This window comes from Lacerta agilis, chromosome 4, assembly GCF_009819535.1.
Source record: "Lacerta agilis isolate rLacAgi1 chromosome 4, rLacAgi1.pri, whole genome shotgun sequence".
Lineage (NCBI taxonomy): Eukaryota > Metazoa > Chordata > Lepidosauria > Squamata > Lacertidae > Lacerta > Lacerta agilis.
The window spans coordinates 52,909,403-52,929,366 of record NC_046315.1 but is presented as its reverse complement, the minus strand read 5'-3'; the positions used below and the strand labels follow the sequence as shown (position 1 = coordinate 52,929,366).

The 19,964-nt window shown below is 40.4% G+C and overlaps 1 protein-coding gene across 1 annotated transcript in view; it reads left to right on the top strand.

Moving 5' to 3' along the window:
- The window catches only part of DSCAM (DS cell adhesion molecule), a 325,361-nt gene that overhangs the window by 295,927 nt on the left and 9,470 nt on the right, over positions 1-19,964 (top strand). The window contains exons 31-32 of the mRNA XM_033147052.1: positions 1,701-1,898; positions 5,803-6,105. Coding sequence (XP_033002943.1) covers positions 1,701-1,898; positions 5,803-6,105 — 501 coding nt within the window. The remainder of the gene's footprint in view (positions 1-1,700; positions 1,899-5,802; positions 6,106-19,964) is intronic.

The following is a 19,964-nucleotide window of genomic DNA, read 5'->3' as shown; positions in this document are numbered from 1 at the left end:
CCTTTCCGTATCTTGGCACATACCTTAAAATATGGGAAGAAGATACTGTTTGACAACAGGGATATTTCTCCTTGCCCTGCTTCTCCACACCCTGCCCCCCAACGCAGTACATAATGTGGGGTGGGATGCAGCCACACTGGTGCTGGATCAGAGCTAGCACTTTTTCATTGCTTTGAATAACGAGTATATTTGGGGCCCATCTGCAGAGGTCCTTGCATTCTAGAGAAAATATAACACCTGAGTTATGCGTTGCTGCTGATTCCATTCCCTACCAATAGAAATTGATCTGCCGTCTTCTGCACTGGTTCTTGTAAGTTTTCTTTTGCCGTGAGGTTACAGTGTAAAATACTAATCAGCAAGCAAATATGATAGTCAAAGCTTTTTAAATTTAGAAAAAAAAAATCCAATAAGTTTTTCAACATTTGGAATATTTCCCAACAGTTTGGCTTTGATTGTGTGTGATTTACAAAACCCACTGCACAGAAGAGATATTGAGTAAGCAGATACATCATTCTGAAGCTTTTCATTTTGACAAAAATACAGTATAGTTTGCTAATGCATGGAATGTTTCCTAACATTTTGGCACTGATTATATGAAGTTTACAAAACGCATTGCATAATCAATATATAAAGCTGTGGCATACCATTAAATTGAGCTGGTTTTGTTTTGCTGAGCTATTCATCTAGCTATTGTCTTTGCTCAACAGAAAAGATGGGACACCATTTTTATTGCTGATTGTCCCTTTTTGGTGCATGTGTGTGTGCTGGTTATTAGCCTAATCTCAAACAGTGAACAACATAAGGACGGTTTGCATTTTTAAATGGCTTTGTAAGTAAGAAGGCTGTCAATCTGTCAATGAGAAGGGATGAATCATGAATAAGCCTTCTTTGACTACTTATCCTTAACTCACTCCTTTTTAAATAGTTTCAAAGCAATGTAAAAGGAGCGGCTTTTCTATTTTAATAATAATAAAAAGAGCCCAATCAAATAACCTATTTAATAAGTTTGAATTTATATTTTTAATACTGTTATATCCCAGTCTTAGTAACACCAACTCTATGATTCTATGAAAACCCCCTCAGATGCTTCAAAAGAAAAATCTTTCCCTGCTGCTTTAATGTCCTATACTTTTCCCACAAAATCCATACCCACCCATTCTTTAAAATATATATATATAAAATAAAAGAGTATATGGGTATTAGACATCGGACACATTTCTTTAATTATTGATTTCTAAATAATGCTTTTTTTAAAAAAATCCTCAAACAGCATTTACTCCACATGATACAAAAAATGATCACTTGCCTGGCAATCAAGCTTTGTCAAAGAAAAATAAACCAATAACGCAGGTGCGGGAAACTTTTGACCCTCCATATATTGCTAAACTACAATTTCCTTCACCCCTGACTATCAGCCATGCTTGCTGGGGCTGATGGGAGTTGTAGTTCAGCACAATCTGAAGGGTCAAAGGTTTGCCATACTTGCAGTAATAAAGGTTTAGAATATCTTTGAAACTTATATATCATAGATGCTGATAGAAATTAATAAACATATATGCCTATAGATAGGCCCCATTGATATTCATTTCCATCCTGAGGCTCAATCACTCAGCAGTAATTCTATTCAGCCAGTCTCCGAGCTTCTTTTCTTGACTAATCAAGTATTCAGTGCCAACATTACCTCTGTGTTTTAACTGCAGATCCTACAACAAGGAGGAATGCAAAAACTGGGCCCACTGCTCGCAACAGATATGCTAGCCAGTGGACTCTCAACAGACCTCATCCCACAATATCAGCCCAAACCTTAACAACAGACTGGAGGCTACCGACACCCAGGGCAGCAGGGTCAGTGGATAAAGAAAGCGACAGCTACAGTGTCAGTCCATCACAAGATACAGGTATAATCTTTGTTCCTAGACTTCAGATTCAAGACAAAATTATAATCAGAACAGGGCATTTGCTGTATTTGATTTAGCATATTTGATTTTAGCTGAGCACCCAACCAGATATGACAATAAACGCATCTTTACCCTTAGAGCTGTTTCCACACGTTAACAGCAGCAGGCAGAAGTTGGAGAGGGCTTGTATTTATTGGGATAGCGGAAGATGAAGGGGATTTAAATTTTGTCCTGTGCTGAAAATCTGAAGAAATGTTATCTTTTGAAGATGCTGTTGGCTTTGGGAGGAAATTCCCATTAGTGCCAGTGGGGGGTTTTCCCCTAAAGCAGTGATGGCCAAACTTGGCCCTCCAGCAGTTTTGGGACTACAACTCCCATCATCCCCTAGCTAACAGGACCAGTGGTCAGGGATGATGGGAATTGTAGTTCCAAAACAGCTGGAGGGCCAAGTTTGGTCATCACTGCCCTAAAGCAAACAGAGGAGGGATTTTCCTCAGGACTGCAGTAGGGCAGACTGTTGTGGAGGCCCGAAGAATACAGCATGATTGAACCCAGTGGCGTATCGAGGGTGGGGCATAGGGGGCGGGGCGCCCCGGGTTCCAGGGGAGTGGGGTGACATCACAACACAACATCACGGCGCGCCGCCCCAGGTAGCAAGGAGGCTTCCTCCGCGCCTGATTGAACCTTATGTTCTTCTTGGGGTCTGAGAGACCTGGAAGTGCATGAGCCCTGAGACTTGCTCCCACTGTTCCCAGGTTGAATTTTTGTCACTAAAAAATCTGACCACGCCCTCATCCAAAAGTGCATATACCAATACTGTATTGTTGAATTCTCCCCTTTGAATGAGGGGACACTGGGGACTTACGGTATGTTGTCATTTGTAATATTTGTTGTTCATGAAAATACAGAATGGAGCATAAACAGAAGCTCTTTCAATAGACATCAGGTCCTAAAGGAACTGCTTTTGAGCCCTACTCCCCCAGCTGTAATTAACTCCAGCTAGGAACTCATGAAAATGGAAATTGTTGAAGGGGGTTCTCTCTCTTTCTGCCCTCTTCTTTAGGTTGGAGGGGTGTGGTGGGTATCTCTAGAAATACTCAAGAAAGTTTTCTAGCCAGAAGGCTATCTTCTATAAGGATGGGGGAGAAATTCAATCCAATTAACATTTAAAGGTGAATCTACCTAATTCACATTTACTGAAATAATATACGAACTGTAGTCCAGCCATTATTTGAAATGTGCACTTCTCTGAATTTCCAGCCAAGCAATTTGTACAAAATTGTATATACTAAAGTGTGCATTACAGTGCATATTTTATGAAAATGACATGCAAAAATTTCTCTACAGAACTGAATATATTGGGTACAATTCAATATGATACATGTCTATTAGAAGTTCACACTAAAATCCTAGCAAATTTTCATGAAGACCTAATGGCAGTGATATACTTTGGAACAAATTTTGTGGGGGTGGGAGAAACCATCCTTCTAGGAGGATGTAGAACTAAAATGATTTGTGGAAGTTGTTCGATATGAATGAAAAAATGAGCTAGCCACATATACAGTAACTCAGACTTGCCTTCCTGGGCCTCCTGGTGGTAAGAGAACCAGGAAGGTAAGCAATAATGAACCCTTGCTTGAAGTGACAGTACCAAATGTCAATCAAAACAGCCATCTGAAGCCAATTAAGATGCTATGTCCAGGCATCAATAGCTGGGAGGTATGAAAGGTCCACTCCAGTAGGTATACAGCTATGCTTTCAAAACATTTCACTAACAAGGCTTATTATTTTATGGGCTAGATAGTGGGTATGGACAAGCCAGACAATCTCACCTGGGGGCAAAGAGGGAGACAATCTAAAAGTTCTATTAAGGCATTTCATCATTACAGAAAATTCATGATAACAGGCTTCAGAATGTGAGCTTTTAAATATGATTTATTCAATACTAACCTTGGTTCTATTAGGAAAGCCACATTCTACAGAAATTTTTCTCCTTCCTACCAGATGAAATAATGCTGTTGAAATGAATTTTAGTGTCATTACTATACTAGAAAAATGCTAGTTCATTATGATATTCACCATTCCCTTGTTACATGAGGACACACCAAGGATGGACCACCAAGGCCTTTCCTTTCCTGCAACAGGATTGCCTGCATTTATTGCCACGATGTGATAAGTCCAGCTCCATCTGCACTATGCATTTAAGCAGTATTGTAACACCTGAAACAGCCATGGGTTCCCCCCAAAGAATCCTGGAACTGTAGTTTGTTAGGGCTGCTATAACTGTTAGGAGACTCCTATCCCCCCACCCAAACATTTTCCTCCCATCTAAAATTCCTGAACCATCTACTAAATGTAAGAGGATAAGCTCTCATCTCAGTATGCTTTGTATGAGAAAGTACTGTAGCTGAAATGAGATAATTTAAGAAGCACTGAAGTACTGTGGGAGGTGAGACGAGGATACATTTTGTGCATATAACTTCATTTGCCTCAACTAAATTTATGTTTTGAATAATGCACTGATAACAGGAGGAAACAGCTGCACAACTCCCATTAATGTTAATGATAGTGGTGCCTGAATCCCAAAACCCTTTTTTTACACATTCACATTTGTGGTTATGCTGCTATTGGCTTGGTAGGCTCAGATCAACAACAGGTTCCAGGTAGGTTAATGGTGACCAAAATACCTATTTATGGGATACGTTGTGTGAAATGGGCAGATTGACTTGGAAGGGCCATAGCTTAATGGGTTAAAGAATCTGCTTTGCATGTAGATGGCCCTGGGTTCATTCCCTGGCATCTCCAGGTAGGGCAGGAAGAGATCTCAGTCTGGATAGCTACTGTCAGTGTAGACAACACTGAGCTTGATGGCCTGACCTGGTGTAAAGCAACTTCCTATGTAAATAACAAGAAGATAACAAAACAGAAGCAGGAAACCTGCAGGCCATATTTTGTATCTGTGTCTGTGTCACTATAAAAATAATGTTATGAGGGTTGGGGGGGGGGGGCTGTATGCAAGATCCTTCTTACCCCTGGATCCAGCAAGTGTTAAATTATAAGCCAGGCTAGCTTTCTGTGTTGAAGTGATAGCCTGGGAGATGGGCCATTAAGGGAAACAAAGGAAAGGGGTTCTGTGAGAAGTGGCATGCTGTTAGTTAGAAGAAAGAAGCTTGGAGAGACAGAGAGCAATGTTTGACAGTAGTGTTGCATGTCTGTTTGAATCCAAGACTGTTTGAGAAACAAGACCCTTTTGGGGTGTTAATGCTATGAACCTGTCCATTTTTAGGCTCAGGTTGTATATATGTGTAAATAAACTATATATTATAAAGAGGCAACATTCTCCACTGGCCTCATTTCTAAAAGGAAACACCAACCCTGGGTATGTGCCTGGAAACCCTGGAATCTTGCACCTCTCTGAGATTGGGGTGATGTGCAACAATAACAATTCACCACAGGAGCTTCATTACATGAAATGTGTGTTGAAGTGTGAGAAAATGAGCACAACAAGTACTGTTCTCTGTGGGCTGCAATTATCCCTTCTGTCTCATATTTGCAAACACTAAATCTGGAATCATAAAGGGAAAAAGGTGCTAATGGAAACAAAAATATTTACAGCTCTTTCACTGCTGAATAACCTCTCCCCTCCCCCTCCACACATAAAACATGATTTTTGTGATGCAAGCCCAGAAAACTGCCAGGAAAGCATAGCCTTTTTACCTTGCTATAACAGAATGCTCTTATTGCCCAAGTTGACTAGTGGGCAAGAGCTAAATGATGAACTATGAAACCATCCCTGTAGTGGACTTTGGTGGATTAAAACCCCAGAAGAGAGAGCTCCATGCTGAAGTGATTGCCTGTTCTTTCTTTCTTTCTTTCTTTCTTTCTTTCCCCTTCTGGTGTTTAGACCGAGCAAGGAGCAGCATGGTCTCCACAGAAAGTGCCTCCTCCACCTATGAAGAGCTGGCAAGAGCATATGAACACGCCAAGATGGAAGAGCAGCTGCGACATGCCAAGTTTACCATCACGGAATGCTTCATATCAGACACATCATCAGAGCAGCTTACGGCAGGGACTAATGAATATACAGACAGCCTGACCTCAAGCACCCCATCCGAATCGGGGATTTGCAGGTTTACTGCATCGCCTCCCAAACCTCAGGATGCAGGACGCGTGACGAACATGGCTGTTCCAAAGGCACATCGGCCAGGTAAGTGCCTTAGGACACTCTGCTAATTCCTTCCGCTCTCAATTACATCCTGTGGATGTTGCATTTTGAACATTTCTTAATGGAAAGGAAGGTACTTAACAGTTCTATCAAATATTCACAAAGCACATGCATATTGTTGCTTTCACATTTTGTTAAGCAGAGGTGTGAGCTCAGAATGAGCAAAAGGCAGTCAACCTGACACCAGAGCCTCAAGATCTCACCATGTTCTGATGCCATGAATATCAATTTTTGTAAAGCACACACAAATAATTTTTAGAGCTGAATAGACACTTGCTTCTCCCATCCCCCACCCCTTTTTTGGGGAGGGAGGGACAAAGATTTTCAGTAATCTGAAAATGTATTTCCCCCTTTTGGGTAATTTTCCAGCACTATTTCAAGAAATGTTTGTTTATTCATTTACAGTGTCCTCAGTAATACCCAAGTATTAGATTAGATTGGTTATATAGTGTTGTGGTGTCATACAGTTCCCTGTCTGATCTTGTTTGAATTGGGTCATACATGTGAAGGAACTGAATACCAGTCAGAGAAGCAAAGTTGGTATCACAATTTAAGTGTATTTCACTGGGGGGGGGGGTTAAGGTACACTAAAAATGCTAGTTTCTACCAAAATAAATTGTAAAGTGTAGCTCTAGGGCCTAGGTCTTTTCTAACGTGACCTGATATTGGTCAACTGCTACTATCCTCATGGCTGGACCAGGCACAAACACCACAGAAGCCTCCTTTGAATAAGGAGGACAAGGAACAGTGGTTTCCCACTGATGGCCCCACTTCACAGGGCAAGACTGGGGTAACTGTGCTCCCCAGATAGAAGAGAGCTGATATGTCAGTACTGATCTTGCCATCAGTATTGTCAAGCATACAATCAAGGGCAGACAGCAACATATTTGGGAGGGGGCAATTCTATCTATCTAGTTTTTGGAGGGGTGTGTGTCTCCCTTGCCCCTGCTCCATTTATTACATTTTTGGTACTTAACTGCAAGACTCCTCTCTTCATAAATAAAAGGCAATGTGACATAGCAGTTCCTTTTCACTGCCCTCAAGAGAATGTTGGAAAAGTTCACTGATGTTTACTGCAAATAGAAGCAATACATTTTCCTGTCACTGTTGTTTCTTTCTTTTGCATCCGTCAACACCAAATTATTATAGGTAACTGGCGTATAGGAGGGGAAAATAGAATGTCTTGAGGGATAGATAAGGAAACAGCGTATGAATCCCTTCAGATCATTTGTGGCCCAAGTTATTATTCACTTTATGGCAGAATTAGATGGCTGTTTCTGCTTGTTCCAGTCCAATTCCTAATAGAACAAAATTGCTACTGATACTTTCTCCTTTCATTATGTATTTATAAAATGTCAGAGGGGTGTATACAATGCTGGTCCTCTGTTCAGTAGATACTGGGTGGTATGTAAATTTAGGAAGAAAAAGATTTGGCGGATTGAGATTATTCTGCTCTCTAGTTTCAGACACACCATAGTTTTAGTAAATTTCCTCACGCAATTGGGTCTCTGCAATATTTTTTTAATGTCTGTAGAATGCTTTATATAATCTTTCATATAGTGCTGTTCCATGCGTGGGACTAAACTAGATGGTACCGGAAATATTTGTGCTCTGTCTAGTTCCTCTTCACCTTTCTAGAGTAATAAGATATACCATGTTATGTCTTTATTTGACCCTGGTCCACATCACTGGCTACCATAGTGGGCAGGGAAATTGCACAATGTGGTTGTGTCATGTCACACTATCATTAGAGGAAAGGAATGTAGACATGGGATTGCTTCAATAGGCCCTCGTATTGGGTAACCTAGATCCACTTTCAGAAGTTCTGAACTACTGTACTCCAGTGCAAATGTATTACCCAGGATTTGAGGACACTCTCAGAAGGAGAAAAAGAGACCAATTTCCAAAGTACTTTTCTTAAAGGTGTAAATACTTGGTAATAACAATTGCAAATTAAAAAGGGAAATCCCTAGAGAAAATGTTAAATACGTACCAAGAATCTTGTATAATAATATCTTCATTCACTTGGGATGATTATTAAAAATCATGGTCCAGCCATCTCATCTGTAATAAAAAATAAAATAAAAATAAAGTGACTCTCCTCTTTGGGTATATTGCCTTTTATTATGAATTATTGTCTCTAACATGCTCACTTTTGAACTGCACAGTTTTCAGGGCAGTATACTTATAGCTGTGCGACATTTTCCGTAGAAAGAGATTTTCCTCTTCCTTGTCTCAGATTATCTACTTCTCTTCTATAATTTATCCAAACAACAATTTGCTTCTTAACAAGTGAATTATTGTGCATTTCTTCTAATATACATTTCTGAATGCAAATTTGTCTTATATACATTTTTGTGGAAGCAATTCACCCTAATATAGTGCATGTTTGCATTATTTTCACTAATGTATGCACCTTCTCCAAATTTGCACGTTTTTGTACACGTTTTGGGCTGGACAACTATATTGCAATATTCAGAGTGAAATTCAAAGGATAACTGCATTTTATTTTATATTTTTGTTTCTGAAGGAATCATTTCTCTCTCTTTCTCTCTTACACACAAAAGCACATTTTTGAACAGGTTCTTTAGACATGTGTAAGGAACTCCTATAAAAAAGAGGACAGGGTATGCACAATGGCCCGGTTTTCACAACCCATTAAACCATAGTTAAAATGGACTCTTCTGTGTGGAAACATAGCATGTGGTACACACAGCTGAAGAGTTCTCACCCTACTCATCCTCCGCTCTTATTCCCACTGCACTGCCAAAAAAAACAAACCAGGGTGTGTCTTGTCATGATATCCCAACCTGAGGTTATGACTTGTTTCTCTGTAGACAAACCACGAGCAGCAAGGAGCAAATTGGTTGCTGCTCAAAGTTTGTTTGGTTAGCTCTGGTTAGTTTCCCAGCAGTGCAGCAGCAGTAGGTGAAGTGGGTGTTGAAGCAAAGTTTGGTTCTAACTATGGCTTCGTTGAAGCAAAGTTTGGTTCTAACTATGGCTCAGTTCATACATCACATTAACCCATCATCTGGTCCTGTGGTAATTTTGGGCATTTGGCAGCCAGCCCATGTTGGCGATTTCCCTTAAAAATAGCTCAAAAATTCTGTGTAGCAGGTTTGCCCTTGGAGGTAATACCTTTGTATTTTCATGATGTTTACTGTGCATTGCTGCTGGTAGTTGATACATGTTTGCTATATAGTACATATGACTTAGCGAAGTCTAACAAGCAAGGAAAAATTAAGCATGTGTGTGTGTGTCTCTTTTAGTTTGGCATTCTTAAACAAATAAAAAATGAATAATCCCTTCTAGGAGGTGAACAGATAATCTCTAACACAAAAGACAAATTGCTAGTTTGGTTCCTGTTGTGTGTTAAATAAACAATTCAAAAGCATTTGATATTTCTAAATGTTTTCATCACTCAGGCACTTGCCCACAAAAAAAATAAAATATCTAGCACTAAAAATTCTGTCCCTTTTGTTCATGTTCAAATCTCCACAATCTGGAATATCAGAAAAATCCCTTGTGGGATTTACAGATTTGTAGTCAGCCCCCTGGCATTGTAGAAAAAAAATTGCATTCAGTTCTGCTTCTTCAATAACTTTTAAGCATATTTTGCACTAGGTGAAATAAATTTATTGCACATTGATACCAATTAGAAACACTGCAGTAAATTCAAGCAATAGTACAAACATTAGAAGGTTATTCATCGTAAATTGTAAATAACGTCTATGACATTTTTTACTATGGAGCAGCTTAAAATAAAATAGAGACACAGCTCTAAATCTGAACTAGGGGGATCTAGGTGCAATTCTCTACTCAGCCACAAAGCTCAGGAAATAGTGTGTGTCTCTGCCTGTTTTACAGGAATGTTGTGAGGATGAAATGAGATGATTGTGTGTACTCATGAGCTGCTTCTGGCAAGGGTAGGAAGCAAATGAGAGCAATAAGCATTATTTCCATTGTTGATGGAATTCCCTAACCCATTTTACTTCGTTATGTCTTTTTACTTCATTTTATGTCCAGTACAGCTTTGTAGCATCATCTATACATCAATGACCATACAGACACACTGGGTGAGAGGATTTTAGTCAATTTTCTTACTGATACTTTTATTCAGCGATTCAAATATGTAGTTGGTCTTTGTTTACCACAATTGCTGCCCCTCCAAACTGAGAGCATGAGCCTGTCTGACTGCTCATCCTTCCTCTTCCACATGCACATGTGTTCCCCCCCCAAAAAAACTCCACACACACTATGTGTGACTGCAACATAATCACACCTGGTTAGCATTTCTCAGTTGATTTAATTTTAACAACTTGAAATGCAGGGACTTATTTAAAATGTGCATTTATAGCACTATATCTCTGAAGCCTGACTGCAATTTCCACATCTTAAAAGCAATCCTAATTGCCTAATTAGTAATATATTGTACATGTCATCCAATCCATTCTGAGCCATTTTCTCCTCAGAGGTCAAATCAAGAGAGCAGAACCTTATTTTCTCCCCCGGCCAATTTCGTTCCAGTTGCATTAGTTTTCAATACCTGTGCTTTGTCGCAGATAGTATTTAAGATACTGCATCTAACTTGCCTAGAATCCACTGCAGTTCCTTGCCTGTGCAGACTATTTGTGATCTGATGTTTGCTTTTATACATGCAAGAAAATCAGTTAAATGAAACCGCTTAGGACACTTGAAACCACAAGACCATGAAATTAGCATTTACTTTTTTAAACTGCAGTGAAGCACCATAAAAATGAAATATTTAATTATTCAGTACATTTCGACCGCAATTACATTTGCCTGCGAGAAACCAATAAAACCAGCAGGAAATGGTTTCCAAACCTTTAAAAAAAAAACATACCCTGGAACCACTGTGATTCTCCCACATAAACAAATCAAATTCCTCTCTTGCCAACATTTTTAGATTATTTGCATTAGGAACTACCTACTCTGCTCCCTACAAGTGAAGGTGTATGGGCTGATTCAATAGACTCGGTTGTGGTGACTTCCTACTCCTGTCCTCAGTCTGATTAAGCTTCCTTATGATGCTATGACACCACACCAGCAGCAGGAACTGTGGCTCACTGGCACTTCAGCTCAGCACCACATATAGTCAGGAGCAGAGCTGTCAACCTTCCCTTTTTTGCAATGGAAAACGGCGCTGGAATAAGGGAATTTCCCACAAAAAAGGGGGAAAGTTGACAGCTATGGTCAAGAGAGATCTCTTACTTCATTCCTGGACAGCTGCTTATCCAGTTGGATAAACAATGCTGGTCTAGAGCAGGGATGGGGATGCCCTCCGTTTGTTTTTGGGCTCTACTTTCCATCAGCCTTAACCAGCAATTGGCACAAATAGTAACACAAATTCAGGAGCACCACCCATTTGTGGACCAGAGGAACCAGTGGCCTGATTCAGTAGGCGGTAGTTTCATCTGTTCCAATTTTGGTGGGAAACAAGGAGTGTTGAATTCCGAACCTTACTGAAACAATGTAGGCTTTCCTCAACTGCTCTAGGGAAGAAGTTACAAATTCAGAGGTGACATTAATCCTAAACTTGGCAAACGAAGTGCACTGTGGTGGTTCAGTGTTAGTTGCCAAGAAACCTTATACTCCTAGATTTACAATAATTTATGGTCAGCACAGATTTGTTATTGCTTCTGTGGGTGATAAAATCCCCTTGGACAGAATGGGTAGAGTGGTACCTACCCCCTGAGGAGCTAGGTAAGTATCTTTGCATGGCAAGACATGCACAGTGGACAGTTGTTGGCGTAGGAATAGCTTCCTTTCCACACTGATCAAAGTATTCTATGGCAGAGGTTCCCCAAACTGTGGTTTCTGGACCACCAGTGGTCCATGAGTTTCATGCAGGTGCTCTGTGGCATGCCTTTGGACTTGTGGTTGAATCCATCCCTTTAAATATTCACATTGATTTTTAATCATATTTTTGTTGCTGCCTTTATTATTTTACAAATTGAGTTCAATGGAATTCAAATTGTAATACAATCTGTAAGAAATAAAAGCAGCATTGAAAAGCATACAGCACCTAAGAACACTGCATCACAATTGCTACAACAGGCAGAAAAAAAACACATCAGGTCGTTTGCCAGCACCCTCAGCCATTTTCAAGTTGTCCATGGGGAGTTTAAGAACCACTGTTCTAGAGAGCTTCCACAGTAGGTGAAAGGTTTAGTGTTGACTTGTTTACTCACTTTTTACAACAAAACTACAAGATGCTGTAATCAAATTTGTCCTCTGTTTCCCATGGCTCAACTTTTCTCATATTGTATATATCATGGGTGGCCAACTCTCAAGAGGCTGCGATCTACTTTCAGAATTAAAAACTGGCAGTGAACTACCCCTGTTTTTGGGGGGGTTCAGCTCAAAGTTGTTGAGCTTTTTTAGGGAGGAGAAAAGCCCCTTTTGGAAGGGGGCAGCTCAAGGTTATTGAGCTTTTTTAGGGAGGGGAGAACCCCGTTTTGGGGATGTTAAAGGCAAGGGACAAAGGGGTAAAGTCACTCACAAAAAGATTGCTATGGATGAAAACAGCGGGACAGAGAAAGCTGTGTCTTCCCTTCTAGAGATCAAACAACAATGAAGGGCAGGGCAAGGGGGCAGAGCAGGAATAAGTTTTAGCAACAGGAAGGAAAGGGAGCCAGAAATTGACCATGATCTACCAAAACCTCACGGGGATCTACCAGTAGATCGTGATCGACATCCCTGTGATAGACTAACATGATACCTGCAGGTGTGGATGGCTGTAATGCTACTATTCTTTTTTTTCCAAGCTGTGTGCCGAATTTGACTTGTGCAGTGGTGTGTCAGCAAACCTATCACTACTTAGCATGCCTTCACCATTAAATTTCTGATCACTGCCATTTTATCACTCTTTGTATTTACTTTTTTTTACAGTGCAACCCTAACCAAGTCTACTCAGAAGTAAATCCTACTGAATTCAATAGGACTTATTCCCAGGCAAGTGAAGTTAGGATTGCAGCCTTAGAGTGCAGTCCAAACCTCCCACTACCAGCAGCAGGGCTTTGTAGTCTTTTTTAAAATGTCTGCCTACTGTATGTGACTTGCCCTTCCTTGCCTAGGAATTGCCTTCCTCACTATCTATTCTGGTAGATACATTTTCCCAATAACATTTTTTAAACTAGTACCAAGTCTAAGATAGGGAACACGCAATTAATTCTTGCTATAAAAATCCAACAGCATTTTTAGGGGACCTAATCTTTCAAAATGCATCTATGAGCCTAGAAATAATTGTAAAAGCTTGCACTTTTTGTTCTTGCATCATCATTAACATCGTTTTATTTTCCTTTCACAAGAATTATTAGCTGCATTAGAACATTTGTCAGAACAAAGTTGCTGTGCAATGCTTACCTGTCCTTAGGGCTGGAAAGTGCAGAGATATCTCTTATTCACTCGTCCTACCTTTGGCTAAGACTGAAGTTAATAGGATTGTCTCATTATTAATCATTGCACCAGGTCACCTTCAGAGTTTGCAGAATTGCATACACATCATACCACAAATTCTACAGTCCTTAATGACTCAAAATGCACCCCTTACTTGCTCCTCTGACACTAAAGATGAAATTAATTTAGAAATAAATTCTCATGAAATTTCTCATAACCTGAATTTACTTAGAAAAACTCAGAGCTATATTATCTTAATTTGAACTGGGACGCTGACTTCAGCCCCAGATTATGGGTGCCCAGCAGCACACGTGACGTAACGTGATGTTATGACGTCACATTGTGCATGCCACGGCATCACCTGAAAGTCACGTCTGAGATCTCACAGGGCCTCGAACACGAATTCCAAGGCCCTGTGAGGTCTCAGATGTGACTTCTGGTTTCTCCCATAAGTTGTGTCGGAGGCCTCATGAGGTCTTGGACACAACCCCCAAGTCCCTGCGAGGCCTCTTATGCGACTTTTGGGGCCTCACAAAGCACCAGAAGTTGCATTGGGGGGCCTCACAGTGTGGGTGCCAAAGGCCCCCTATAGTTGGCACCAGTGATTTGAACACCTCACTCCAATTTTGTTTATTCTGCACTGGCTTCCTTTTTGAGAACAATTCAAAATGACAGTTCTTTATAAACCCCCAAGTCAGGGTGAACAACCTTTTTTGCTCCAGAAGGTCACATGCAGCAGTGGGTGGATGGTTGGGAGCTGCATGCCAGTAGGCAAGGCCTGGGCTGGGGACAGGAGGGGCCATACACACACACACACTCGCAGCAAAGATGTGTGTGAGGACTGTTAATCTATCCCTGAGGAGTAGAAACCTTGCTCTGCCTTCCACCTTCTTTGGAGGTGCTATTGGCCGAGATATGAGACAGGAACTTCTCTATAACACACTCAGGTTGTGGACCCTCTTCTCTATAAAGGGTTTGTTGGTTCCCTCCTTTTTAATCTTAGGCCCTTTATTAGATCTGGGCCACATGCAGTTCCAGAATATTGTTACATGCCACCCCAGTCTCTGAGCAGTGCGAAATTATGATTAGTCTGGCACTGATTAACTATGCACATGAACAGAGATTATTCGTTCACATTTTCAGGACTGAGCCATGCATTGCAGATATGTTCTGCTGGCTCAGAGGAAACAAGCAATTTTTTGTCTGTTGTTTGGCATACTTTGTTCTTTTGATTTAGAGAACAAGCATTTTGGATAATGAATGGTTAAACTGATTTTTGCTATTAAAAAAAAGCTTAAGGGAAAAGGTTTTCAAATGTGAGGAAAACTTGCTTCCAGCTGCATAAAGTTTTCCTCACATTTGAAAAGCTATTTCATTGTTGTTTTTTGCAATAGATTGTTGATGTAAGCAATACATGATTCAGAAACTTTTTGTCATGTGGTATGACTAACCACCACCCCCCACACCCTGTTTTTTTAATGAATTAAATTTTATCTGGAAATCATACTGAGACCCTCTTACAAGGAAACTCTTTCCCTGCCCTAGTGTAGAGAGAATAATTTATGCTTTTTTGTTTTGTTTTTATAGAGAAAGGGACAATGGGGCTCTGCACACGTGTAATGGGATATGGCACACTTTCCTAAATGAGAACTATGCAAGTCCTATTGTAATGAAAACAGCAAGCTAAAAAATTGCAGTCCTACCAAGTCAAAATGTTACTAGCCACCACCGAAGCACACCAAACAGTACACATATGGGAGGAACTCAACATAGCACTAAGCAGATCACTGTCAGTTTGCTTGATGGAATGAACTATCCTCTCTGTCACCCCACCCCACTCACATGTGCTGTTCTGGGGGTTCTCCTGACCCCACATGCCAGTGGGGAACATGCAGGGGGGCAAGAGTGGGGGAAAGCTCATTTGCCCTAGCTGAAGTCCACTAGCAGGACCCATTTGTTTAATCTGGCCCTATGTTGTAAACACAGCAGAAAGCAGAACAGTCCTCCTCACAGCCTGATTTTGTCTTTCCATGTTTACTCAGAAGAAAGTTCACTATGTTCAGTGGAACTTACTCCTACCTAAGTGTAGCAAGGGTTATGGCCTTAGCCTGATCATCCTTGGGATTTGTATTACCATGCCACCTGTCATAAACAGCCTTAAAACTTGTAACTGTTCCCTTACCTTTAGCAGTATTTTTTTTTAATATACGACCTAACATAATGCTTTGCTCCAGTACTTCCCTTCTGAAGAGACAATAAAGCGGGCTCTTATTACTGCTTGCTGCTCTCTGATCCCAAGCTTGAAATGAACAGGAGGGGGCAAGGAGGGCAGAAACCTTATTTTGCAGGACTCATTGTGATTATAAAGAGACTACTCAGCACAAGGGACGGAAATAAGACGGTCACATTAATATAAAAATGATTTGTTTCCAAAAATTAATTCTGCAAGTCAGGCAAAAGAGATGAGAGACTGCTATGTTTTCAGTTCCAGCTTTCTTTGTTTTAGTAGTATCATTTCTTATGGATGGATACTAATGTTATATATTTGGGAGTCAGAAATCCTTGGTTGTCATCTGCAGATCACCCAGAGATCCACCAGTAGATCAATATCTACCTCCCCTTCTGCCCCGCTTCAGCCACTTCTACACCACCACTGGCTTAAAAAACAACAACAACTTTGAAATCACATTAACTTATATTCATAATTAACTTGTTTAACTTGGGGGGGGGTGTTTCTTTTTAAATAAACAGTTAAGCTTTGCTTGAACAAAAAGAATTCTAGCCATCCAAATTAGGCTGCAGATCTGACATAATTGCTAAGGGAGTGTTGAGTCTTCTTGAGTTTTCATTAGTTGGTACCATCTGTCATCCATCACTGTGTGCTGCCTGAGCCGCTGTGTTATGTTCTCCACTGTTGCAGGCTGCACGATTTGTCATCTCGATCCATTTCCCACCTAAATACCAGCCTTGCTTTTGTATTGCCTCAGATACTCCTGTGATCTGAGAATCATGGATAATGTGTTACTTCGTTGCTTTGAAAAACCATCCCCAGGACATTTGTGTTGTGAAAGGTATATTGATTCCTCCCCCCCCCCCCCGCAATTACCATCACCATTTAGGGAGAATATGAGGTGTGCTAGGGAGGAGCAAGTTGCTCATTGTAGTTCTGTACATACATATCCTTCTAGGGTGTTTATTTCATTCCCTTCCACCCACTCAGCGTTACAGCAGAACATTCGGAAGCTGTCCCAAGATTCTAATAACCGAAAACGTATGAAATGGATAAATTTGGTTCTTTTAGCTGTGCATTTCCACTGTGTGGTTTATAAGGCAGTAGCTTTTTTCTTTCTTTCTTTCTTTCTTTTAATCAAGTCTTGATTTGCTTGGAGCAATTTGGAGATTGATTCAGCTTGTCAACCTTGTTTCATAAAGGAACTGCGAAGCAATGAACAGTGATGAGAGAATGATATGAGCAGGCAAGTGCAACAGCATTGCAAGAGATGGCAGAGAAGTGAACCGGGTTGGAAGGATTGTTTTAAAAGCAGCAACTGGGAATCTCAAAATATTTCGCTTCGATGGAATGCAAAGCTCCAACATGGTTTCTGGCTCTGTTTCTTTTCACGAGTTAATTATAAAATGTTTTAGGGCTAATTTAGTGAGTAGCAGATTAGACTCTTAATCTCAGAGTTGTGGGTTTGAGCCCCACGTTGGGCAAAATATTTCTGCATCGGACTACTAGATGACCCTCTTGGACCCTTTTAGCTCTACAATTCTATACATCACATATATATTATAAAAATGTATTGCTGATAACCTGGGCAAGTCAGTGACACTGAGGCCTCTAACAGCCATATTACACTGGAACTGCTGTATCATATAGTAAATTAGGTGAATTGATGTAGTAATACATTCTCAGTCAAGGGTGAATTAACCATTACACTAAGCATTCCATAGCATAAAGACCTCACAACACAGAAGCAACTGACATGGCTTACATTTCTATGAATTTCAAGCACGCAGAGTTTGCCTACCCCTGCTCACTGCACCAAGCCCATTATGAATTCTCCCTAGCTCAAAAAATAAGGGTAGCATACATATCTGACACAATGATCCTTCAGAATTTGCACTGCAATTCCCCAGCCAAGTAGTGTATACAAAAAATGCATATACTATGGTAACATGCATGCAAGAACGCATGTATTAGAGAAAATAACATACAAAACTGCATTAGCAGAAATTGGTTTGCAAAAGAAAAAAAAACCACAACCCACTGTGTATATTAGGCCAAATAGACTATTAGAATAAATTTTCACTAAAATGTTGATAGATGTTCAGGATAATTTGGGGGGGAGGTGTTGGGAATCCCCAAACAGATGTATAAAAAGTGGAGTACTGAGCTTAAGACTGGGGGGGGGGGGGGAGAGAGAAATGGAGAGACATTGAAATTCACTCATCTCTAGTCATGATCCAGCAGTTGAAGACCAATGCTGTAGTGAAACAGGGTTAGTGTGTTAATACTGTGCAGTTGGGAGGACCAAGTGAGAGGACACAAAGCTGTGTGAGTGCGCCTGCCATAGTCTATGCATGTCTGCTGGTTGGGGTGTGCATCTTAAGGAGCATACTCTGAAACCCTTGGGTTACAATTCTGTATCGTTCTCCATGCCTATGACCTAATGATAGAAGTTTTCTACTTCTGGCCTGTGCCAGTGTCAAGTTTCTGCAAATCTATAGGACTTTTGAGTTACTGCATCTTCACATTTTCTATTATTGGTCATTTCTCTGATTTATATAAACACAGAAGATGTTTTAGTTTGTAGAACCTTGCTACTTCATAAATACTGCCAGCTACTGTGAACAAAAATTGTGCTGTTGGCATAACAGTATCAGCATAGAAAATTTATTCAGGAGTCTTGATGGTTTCACATTGCAGCTGTTTGGATACATTATCTAATTGTGTGGCTTGCATATAAACATCTAATTAAATCAGTGCCATGAGATATCTGCAGATTCTGTTCAAGTAAGAACGAAAATTGCAAACATTCTTTATGAATGATGAGTTAATTTGGTGGATTTTAACTATCATTTTGGTGGAAGACTGACACTCATACACAAAACCCCACTAAAATTGCTTTATCAGAAATAATTGCCCCTCTAGTCTTCCTAGGCAGTTTTATCCCACCTATAATCACAGGACCGATGGTCCTGGCTCTGGCTTACTGCTCAGGCTGCAGCTTCTATTTCTCCTCTGCCTCTGGCCTCCAGAAACCTTGTCACTCACTGCGATCTGACCCTTCCAGAACTCAGCATTGAGTGCCTGATAAACTAACACGTCATGTTTTCTCATACCCTTGTATTTCCCCCCTACTCCGGTTGTCTTTGTAGTTCAGCCTCCATGACAGACAGTGATCAATTTCACATCTGCATAGCAGGTTACGTATTTTTCCCCCTCTGGGTAACAATGGACCCTGAAATCATTAATAAAGCCAGTTGTAAAAAGATGACTATTTTTCAGCTTCGACAGTGCCAAAACAAACAGAAATCCATTCAGTGTATCCAAAGGAGGAACCAAAAGTAGTTGGAACACTTTAATTTCAATTGAAATGAAAGCCCAAATACATTCTAAACACAATGTTTCTGTCAAACTTTTATAGTCTCCTGAATTTGGACTTCAACTTGACCTGACGAGTATTTTGGTTCACCTATTGTAGCAAATGAAGCACATGATCTTGCTTTAATGAGATATGGCTTGTGAATTACTTTAGAAAGCTGTTACAGGATATGTAACCTTAAACAATTGTTTCCCTAGGAACAGTAACTGATGCAGCTTCTTCATAAGGTTCTCAGGTCAGTTACAGGTCTTACAGCTAGCCTTCAACAAGGCTACTTTTCATTATGCTGCTCACTTTTTCTTAAGTGCCTGGCTTCAGAGCAACATAAGGCTCCCTAACGATGAGAAGCATTAATTGGTACTTGCCTGGAGGAATGTGTCATGATGACTATGGATGATATAATATACAAGCTAACAAGCATAATTCTACAAAACCCTAAGGATGAAGATCAAAACTCTCTCCATAGGGCAAATGGGATTTCCCCTATGTACTGGTTCAGTAGGGTGACAGGCAAAAAGCCAACTAATGGATGGGTTTTCTTACTATCTTTGGATAACTATTGGTGTCCAGAAACCATGTAATATTTCATTGCTTGCTTCCTCAAAAAACAGCAAAATACGGAAACTACGAGGTTGGATGGCAGGGTGTGTATAAGAGGGGTTGTAATCAGGGAGCACACTAGATTGGACTAGATTGGTGACACACTTTTTAGACATGCATCATTTCACGACACAGTAATTCAGTTTTACTAGCAAACCAGAGATTAAACTAACCCATTTCCAGCCCCGGGAGGAATGTGGGGAGCAATTGTGC